The 9,335-nt window shown below is 42.1% G+C and overlaps 1 protein-coding gene across 1 annotated transcript in view; it reads left to right on the plus strand.

Moving 5' to 3' along the window:
• The window catches only part of kcnq3 (potassium voltage-gated channel, KQT-like subfamily, member 3), a 155,522-nt gene extending 146,545 nt beyond the window's left edge, over positions 1–8,977 (plus strand). Inside the window, exons 13-15 of the mRNA XM_064928523.1 lie at positions 2,486–2,587; positions 2,727–2,814; positions 7,262–8,977. Coding sequence (XP_064784595.1) covers positions 2,486–2,587; positions 2,727–2,814; positions 7,262–8,065 — 994 coding nt within the window. The 3' untranslated portion in view covers positions 8,066–8,977. The remainder of the gene's footprint in view (positions 1–2,485; positions 2,588–2,726; positions 2,815–7,261) is intronic.
• Positions 8,978–9,335: the final 358 nt, after the last annotated feature.

Raw genomic sequence — 9,335 nt, forward strand, 5'->3', positions numbered from 1 at the left:
CATTTATAATAAATCCTTAGGTACCCTAATACGCAAATAAACAATACAATTTTAGACCGAGAATTGTTATTGTTATTGCACTCCCTTAGGTTCTTTCCCCAAGCAGTATTGTTTCTGTTGTTGATGACTAGACACTACGTCTACTTTGTATCGTTATAAACTCAGCAAAAAAAGAAACGTCCTCCCACTGTCAACTGCGTTTATTTTCAGCAAACTTAACATGTGTAAATGTATGAACATAACAAGATTCAACAACTGAGACATAAACTGAAGTTCCACAGACATGTGACTACCAGAAATGTAATTATGTGTCCCTGAACAAAGGGGGGGGATCAAAATCAAAAGTAACAGTCAGTATCTGGTGTGGCCACCAGCTGCATTAAGTACTGCAGTGCATCTCCTCCTCATGGACTGCACCAGATTTGCCAGCTCTTGCTGTGAGATGCTACCCCACTCTTCCACCAAGGCACCTGCTAGTTCCCGGACATTTTTCGGGGGAATGTCCCTAGCCCTCACCCTCCAACAGGTCGCAGGCATGCTCAATGGGATTGAGATCCGGGCTCTTCGCTGGCCATTGTAGAAAACTGACATTCCTGTCTTGCAGGAAATCATGCACAGAACAAGCAGTATGGCTGGTGGCATTGTCATGCTGGAGGGTTATGTCAGGATGAGCCTGCAGGAAGGGTACCACATGAGGGAGGAGGATGTCTTCCCTGTAATGAACAGCATTGAGAATGCCTGCAATGACGACAAGCTCAGTCCGATGATGCTGTGGCACACCGCCCCAGACCATGACGGACCCTTCACCTCCAAATCGATCCCGCTCCAGAGTACAAGCCTTGGTGTAACGCTCATTCCTTCAACGATAAATGCGAATCCGACCATCACCCCTGGTGAGACAAAATCGTGACTAGTCAGTGAAGAGCACTTTTTGCCAGTCCTGTCTGGTCCAGCAACGGTGGGCTTGTGCCCATAGGCAACGTTGTTGCCGGTGATGTCTGGGGAGGACCTGCCTGACAGCAGGCCTACAAGCCCTCAGTCCAGTCTCTCTCAGCCTAATAAGTCTGCCACTGCAAGGACGATCAGCAGTCCGTCCTGTCTCCCTGTAGCGCTGTCTCAGGCGTCTCACAGTCCGGACATTGCAATTTATTGCCCTGGCCACATCTGCAGTCATCATGCCTCCTTGCAGCAGGCCTAAGGCACATTCACGCAGATAAGCAGGGACCCTGGGCATATTTCTTTTGGTGTTTTTCAGAGTCAGTGGAAAGGCCTCTTTAGTGTCCTAAGTTTTCATAACTGTGACCTTAATTGCCTACCGTCTGTAAGCTGTCTTAACGACCGTTCCACAGGTGCATGTTCATTAATTGTTTATGGTTCATTGAACAAGCATGGGAAACAGTGTTTAAACCCTTTACAATGAAGATCTGTGAAGTTATTTTGGATTTTTACAAATTATCTTTGAAAGACAGGGTCCTGAAAAGGGGCTGTTTCTTTTTTTGCTGAGTTTATGTTACTCGTTATATTAAACCTACCACCTGCACCTGCTTCTCGACTCCCAGCATCTACATTACAGGAAGGCCCAAAAAATTGTCAGACTCCAGTCGCCCAAGTCATAGACTGTTCTCTCTGCTACCTCATGGCAAGCAGTACCGGAGCTCCCAGTCTAGGACCAAAAGGCTCCTTAACAGCTTCTACCCCCAAGCCATAAGACTGCTGAACTATTAATCAAATGGCCACCCGGACTATTTACATTGATGGCCCCCCCTTTGTTTTTTCCTCTGCTGCTACTTGCTGTTTCATATCTTTGCATAGTCACTTTACCCCTACCTACATGTACATATTACCTCGACTAACCCCAACACATACCCCCTGTACATAGTCTCGTTATAGTTTTGTTTTTTTACTTTAGTTTATTTAGTAAATAATTCCTTAACTCTATTTCTTGAACTGCATTGTTGGCTTGTAACTAAGCATTTCACAGTAAGGTCTACACCCGATGTGTACGGTGCATTTGACAAATTTCAATTTGATGTTTATAATGTTCATGAGATCCAAGGTGGTGAAAGTTTACATGCTTTAAGTAAACAGGGCACCAATTCAGTGCATGCTGTGTAATTGTAAGATGCTGTGGTCTGTTTTTCTTCAATTGCATTTTAATCCAGACAAAATAGCAAATTAATACAAATTATTTCACAATTCCTAGACAATATTTAGTCAGTATTTCTAATTCAAGAACTGCATTTAAATTAATTCTCTGACCTGTATCCAAAGGCGAGGCCTTTCAACCTCAGGCATATACATCTAAACTGACTTTCCGCCATGAACGTCTGTGTAAAAAACGGAAGTTTAACTAATCCTTTCGTTGCACTTAGCATTTGTGCTATTTATGCGGAGAACATTTGAGCCCATGATTCTTTGTGTTGAAACCATATCACAATATCTGTTCATACTAATGTTATCTGTTCTTGTTTTTTTTTCTTTTCAGAATAGACATGATCCTCGCCCCTGGTGCCCCTCTGACCCCGAAACATAAGAAGAGTCAAAACAAACAGAACCCATTTGCCTTTCCAACTCAACAGTCACCAAGGTCTGACTGCAAAGTCATTTTCTGTCAAAACATTGCCCCACCGTCATACAATCTTGCATTATTTATACTAATGTGTGGTGCTTACATCTTGTACTGCATTGCTCTGATCAAACTGTATTAATCCCTAAATGTGTTGCAGGCATGAGTCCTATCTCGCCAAAGCATCCATTCCAGATGCTGACCAAGACCAAAGCATGATGGGTAGATTTGTCAGAGTGGAGAGACAGGTACAGAAAATGCCTTATCAGTCCATGTTCCATCCTTTTTCTCTAGTTGTGCTCCTGAGACCTATGGCTGTTTTTCAGATGTGCCTTGCACAATACAACACATATACATATTATTCGGTGGAGACCCTAGAAACCTCAAGAGTTAACCATTTATGTGAACAGGTTAGGCAACTCAGGTGTCTATCCTTCAACAGCACAGTTAGGTAAGACGGAAGTTTATGAAGTAGAACCTTGTAAATAAAAAGGGAGTAATGTAGAGATCTATGGGTTTTTAGTGAAGTCGAGCCAACCTTTTGATGCAGGATGCAGTGATGAGTATCAGATCTGTCACCTGTAATGAAACGAAGGGCACGATGTTAGATGGCATCCAAAGGTTTAAGAGTAGTAGCATCTGCACTTTGATAAATAATATCATCATAATCAGGAACGGATAAAAGGGTTTACTGAATAATCTGCTTCCTACTGCTTAGAGAAAAGCAGGATCTGTTTCTGTATTAGAAGCCAACTTTAAATCTTAGCTTCTTAAACAGCTCATCTATATGTTTTTTTAAATGTCAAATCCATATCAATCCAAATGCTTTATATGAGGGAACACTTTCAATTGGAGATCCATCTAATGTGTGAACATGCATTTCATCTGAAACATTCTTGCAAGAATTTTAGAACAACATGTAAGGGGACAATACACTCCAAAATCAAAGTTTCTCAGATGTTTTCAGACCTCAAAAGTGGCCTCATGTAACACAATTCCAAATTCATTTTTATTTTATTTATTTCACCTTTATTTAATCAGGTACGCAAGTTGAGAACAAGTTCTCATTTACAATTGCGACCTGGCCAAGATAAAGCAAAGCAGTTCGACACATACAGCAACACAGAGTTACACATGGAGTAAAACAAACATACAGTCAATAATACAGTAGAAAAATAAGTCTATATACGATGTGAGCAAATTAGGTGAGATAAGGGAGGTAAAGGCAAAAAAAAGGCCATGGTGGTGAAGTAAATACAATATAGCAAGTAAAACACTGGAATGGTAGATTTGCAGTGGAAGAATGTGCGAAGGAGAAATAGAAATAATGGCGTGCAAAATAAATACAGTAGGGGAAGAGGTAGTTGTTTGGGATAAATTATAGATGGGCTATGTACAGGTGCAGTAATCTGTGAGCTACTCTGACAGCTGGTGCTTTAAGCTAGTGAGGGAGATAAGTGTTTCCAGTTTCAGAGATTTTTGTAGTTCGTTCCAGTCATTGTCAGCAGAGAACTGGAAGGAGAGGCGGCCAAAGGAAGAATTGGTTTTGGGCGTGACCAGAGAGCTATACCTGCTGGAGTGCGTGCTACAGGTGGGTGCTGCTATGGTGACCAGTGAGCTGAGATAAGGGGGGACTTTACCTAGCAGGGTCTTGTAGATGACCTGGAGCCAGTGGATTTGGCAACGAGTATGAAGCCAGGGCCAGCCAACGAGGGCGTACAGGTCGCAGTGGTGGGTAGTATATGGGGCTTTGGTGACAAAACGGATGGCACTGTGATAGACTGCATCCAATTTATTGAGTAGGGTATTGGAGGCTATTTTGTAAATGACATCGCCGAAGTCGAGGATCGGTAGGATGGTCAGTTTTACGAGGGTATGTTTGGCAGCATGAGTGAAGGATGCTTTGTTGCAAAATAGGAAGCCAATTCTAGATTTAACCTTGGATTGGAGATGTTTGATGTGAGTCTGGAAGGAGAGTTTACAGTCTAACCAGACACCTAGGTATTTGTAGTTGTCCACACAAGTCAGAACCCTCCAGAGTAGTGATACTGGACGGGCGGGCAGGTGCAGGCAGCGATCGGTTGAAGAGCATGCATTTGGTTTTACTTGTATTTAAGAGCAATAGGAGGCCACAGAAGGAGAGTTGAATGGCATTGAAGCTTGTCTGGAGTGTTGTTAACACAGTGTCCAAAGAAGGGCCAGAAGTATACAGAATGGTGTCGTCTGCGTAGAGGTGGATCAGAGACTCACCAGCAGCAAGAGCGACATCATTGATGTATACAGAGAAGAAAGTCGGCCCAAGAATTGAACCCTGTGGCACCCCCATAGAGACTGCCAGAGGTCCGGACAGCAGACCATCAGAGTTCAGTGTGTCAAATCGATCAGAGAAGTAGTTTTTGAATGGAAGGAGAAGGTTAGGAAATGTAGAGTTTTGGGACATTAGATTGCAGATAGGTAGGGAAATTGAGAGGCAGGTAGACAATAATCCATTTATACTGAACAAAAGTCTAAACACAACATGAAACTATTTCTTTTTTTACTGAGTTATTGTTTATATAAGAATATAAAATCAAATAAAATGTTATTTGTCACATTCCCCGAACACAACACGTACAACCTTACCGTGAAATGTTTACTTACAAAAACAATGCAGTTTTAAGAAAATAAGAGTTAAGAAAATATTTACTGAATAAACTAAAGTTAAAAAATAAACAAATAAACAAATGAATACAATAAAATAACAAATAAATTCATTAGGCCCTAATCTATGTATTTTACATGATTGTCAGGGACGCAGCCATGGGTGGACCTGGGAGGGCATAGGCCCATCCACTGGGGAGCTGGGGACTCACTCACTGGGGAGCCAGGCCCAGCCAATCAAAATGAGTTTTACCCCACAAGAGGGCTTTATTGCAGACCGAAATACTCCTCAGTTTCATCAGCTGTCCGGGTGGCCGGTCTTAACTATCCGGACAGCTGATGAAACTGATGGTAGAGAAATAGAGAAAATAATATATGCTAATTAACAGGGATGTAAACAAATTTGTGCACACAATGAGAGAAATAAGCTTTTTGTGCATATGGAACATTTTGGTGTTCCATTTCGGTGTTCCACATCATTTGGTGTTCCACATCCACACCCTTTTGGTGCTTTTTAGAACCGTTTGCAGCGGTTTCTACAAATAACTCTAGGTAGATTTTTTTTCATAGAATCCTCTAAGAAGGGTTCTACTAATAAACCTTTCATCTTTGAAGAGTTCTTCCTTGAACCCTCCATGTTGGGTTCCAACGGCCTTATTGCCTTTAAAATTAAACTCATTATGACAATCTATAACATATCATAAGGCCTTTCTTTGATGGCCTTGTTGTACCCTAACACAGTTGTGTGAGGAAACTCCTGGTTTACAGGCCATATCAGGCTTGCAAGTCACATTATGCTGGCGAAGTTATATGTTATTCCTATTAGAATCCAGCCTGAGTGAGGATATCCAACATTTGGAACTTTAATTCACCCGCAACCTGCATTCAGAATAACTGCTGTGGGGTAGAGAACTGTGAGTAATGAGACAACCTAACTCATCTAAACTGAAACAACCATCTTAGTTGCAGGTGCAGTAAGTCCAACTATTAAGAGATTTGATTAGTTTAGAGTATTTTTTTATTTATTGTAGCATAAGATTAATCAACCACTCAATGTACATGCAAAAACACAGGTTTTGAAACAAAGTATTCTGAAAATCAACCTACAATAGAGCAATATGATAGTGACGGGCGATTGTTTGAGAGTTTTACTCTGCAAATAGTAAAAATCACACTCAACTCTGGATATTAAAGACATGCTCTGGAACTTTGGCAACTAGTAAAACATTTTTAAACCTCACGCTTTTGGCTGGATGTGTCAATGTATAGTTCATACATGCGTGATCTATGAGCGTGAGCTATCCCTAGTTTAAAAGTGACTGTTTACTGGAAGTACTGCGATTTTTGGCTCGTGAGCATTACTTTCAAAACTACTTGCTAAAAAGTATACAAAAGTTCCGGAGAATCTCTAACACCAACACTGGGATTATTTTACACCACTGTGTTAAATTAATTTAACTTCTGAATCAACACTAGAAATATTAGATGGAAAAATCAACACAATGTCAAATTTAGCCAATTTGCTGTGTACCATACAGCACACTGCTGGTTGACTCATACTCCCTTCAATTCCTCTACTCTCTGCACAATAAAATACTAATTTGAAAGACATAAATCATATCACTATGTCAGTACTGTATATGTAAAATAATTAAGGGAATACCAGCAGCATGCACAAAAAGTCCCATATAGGTATAGTTTTTAAAACGTTCTCACACCTATCTTAAACATATCAGATTACTTAAACTCTTGATGCTAAGGCACTAATGCTCAGTCACTATTTAAAAGAGAAAACAATATGTATATGTGGAACCCTTCTATCCTTCCCAAAAATCATCAAAGAAGCCCTTCTTCCAAAAATAGTTATTAGAATGAAAAAGATTTGAGGTAGAACCTGTTGCCTTACAAGGAACCCTCGTCTCCAAGAAAGGGGTCTTCAGATGACAATGGACCTTTGTAGAACCCTATCCCTCAGTAGAACCCTTTTGGAACTTTTAGGAAAAAAAGAGTGTAGTAGTTCCAGTATGTAGGTGAGTAACTGTTCTGTGGTCTCAGGTGGAGGACATGGAGAAGAAGCTGGACTTTCTGGTGGACATGCACATCCAGCACACTGAGCACCTTCAGGTGGACTCGGCCGGCGCCGCCCACATGACCACGGAGCCCCTTGACCATGTGACAGGCAACACAGGCTCTGACGGCAAGGAGGGCTGTGGCTACACTGAGATCCGCCAGGTCTTCTTCAACTACACCGAGACATGCCCCCAAATGTCCTACCAGGTGCCTGTGAGCAAAGTGACACCTTACTACAGCTGCCGCAGGGAGCCCAGTGCTGCAGCTGGAGGGGCGGAAGGAGTTGGAGGACTGGGTCTGCCTGGGGGTGGCTACATCCCCCCTGACCATCAAGTCCCACCTGGCCACCACCTAGCCCCGATCCCTACCTTCACAGAGCGGCCCAACGTACTCCCCATCAGCTCACTCCTGGACACCCAGGTGGCTGGACGGAATGGAGGGCATGGGCCACAAAGTCCCTACACGGAGCACCTCACGCTGGGGCTTGGCAGGACCATGGGGCAGAGAGCGGTGACGGACACTTCGCCGCTATCCATGCTTTCTGTGAACCACGAGGAGCTGGAGCGCTCACCCAGCGGGTTCAGTATATCGGGGGAGCGCGAGGATAGGGAGGACCCCACGCTGGGGACAGCAGGGGGGTCGGGAAGGTTGCGGGACAGCCGTTACCTGGCAGAGGGGGAGACGGACACCGACACGGAACCCTTCACGCCCAGCGGGGGAGGGGGGCAACTCCCCATGTCATCCACAGGAGAGGGCTTCCCTGATTCTGTATGGAACACACCGCCCTGAATCGCTCACCATTTTTATTCCTTAATCTTACACCTCCTCACCAACCCTTATTTAGTTTGAGTCAAATCGACAACCTTAAGCCCCTAAGCCCATGCCTCTAACAGCCAGTCGTCTTTGGGTTAAACAGACATCACTGAACTCAACGCCATGTGCGAGTTCAATCGGCACATGTCAATTATTTTGGGTGAAATCCATGTCTCTACACCCAAGTCAGTTTGGATAGACTTTATCCCCATAGACCCCAATTCAATCCAGATTTAATTGACACTGAAACCTGACTCATTTTGGTTTACACCCTACACTTATTGTGTGACCCAATGGCCCAGAGAAAGCCAAGGTCTCAAGACTGTGTACACACACGAAAAGAAAAGACATCGTTTGTATAGTTAACAGACTTTGTACAGTACAGCGCACTCATCACAACATACATAAAGCTAAGATGAAAAAGTATATAGCATTAATATAAATATATACGTCAAACCTTTATCGCTGCAAAGCAAACCGCACTGCATGTATCGCATGCATTCTTTTTGTCGTAGAGCCTGCAATGTTCAGGTTTCAGGAAAAAGAAAACTATTTTGAATGGTACTTATAAATACTGTCATTTTTTGTAATACTTATTTTTTTATATAAATACATTTACTTTTTTTGCATGGTTTGCATGATGATGCACCATTTACAGACAGTTGACCTGAATATTTTTAACAAAAGTCTCCTGTCTCATTCTTTAGTACAGTACATGTGTTGCTTACTAATGTATGTGTGAGTTGGGAAAAGAATGACCAAGCCAGAGACAAAAGACTTCTGCTTCCTTTTTGTCAATAGACAATATAGGGATGCCCCTTCTTCTTTCATGCTGTGCAGTTTTTGAAAGGTTGTTTTAGTTCCTATCAGAAATACATTCAAACATAAAATCAGTCATTAATTCACTACTATCCTAAAATGAGAGCGAACTCTTCCTCTTTGACACACCACAGATTTATTTGGCATACAGTAGTTTTTGCATCTTTAAAAAACTTGTAATGACACATTCAGGACAACTCAAGTAAGTTCTGTGATGAGGCATGGTAAGAACCAATTCTTGCATTATAAGTTACAGATCTGATAAGTTACAGATCATTTGGCAGATACGCTTAAAGTGAATTTGCACATGCCACGTCTAGATTAGAATAAACGGTTATCTAGCAAGATTGCATCACAAATTCTGATTCCATAATTTAAAAAAATCATAATAATATTGTATGTACTTAGACTTATGACAAATCACTAT

The sequence above is a fragment of the Oncorhynchus masou genome, chromosome 3 (assembly GCF_036934945.1).
Source record: "Oncorhynchus masou masou isolate Uvic2021 chromosome 3, UVic_Omas_1.1, whole genome shotgun sequence".
NCBI classification, from domain to species: Eukaryota; Metazoa; Chordata; class Actinopteri; order Salmoniformes; family Salmonidae; genus Oncorhynchus; species Oncorhynchus masou.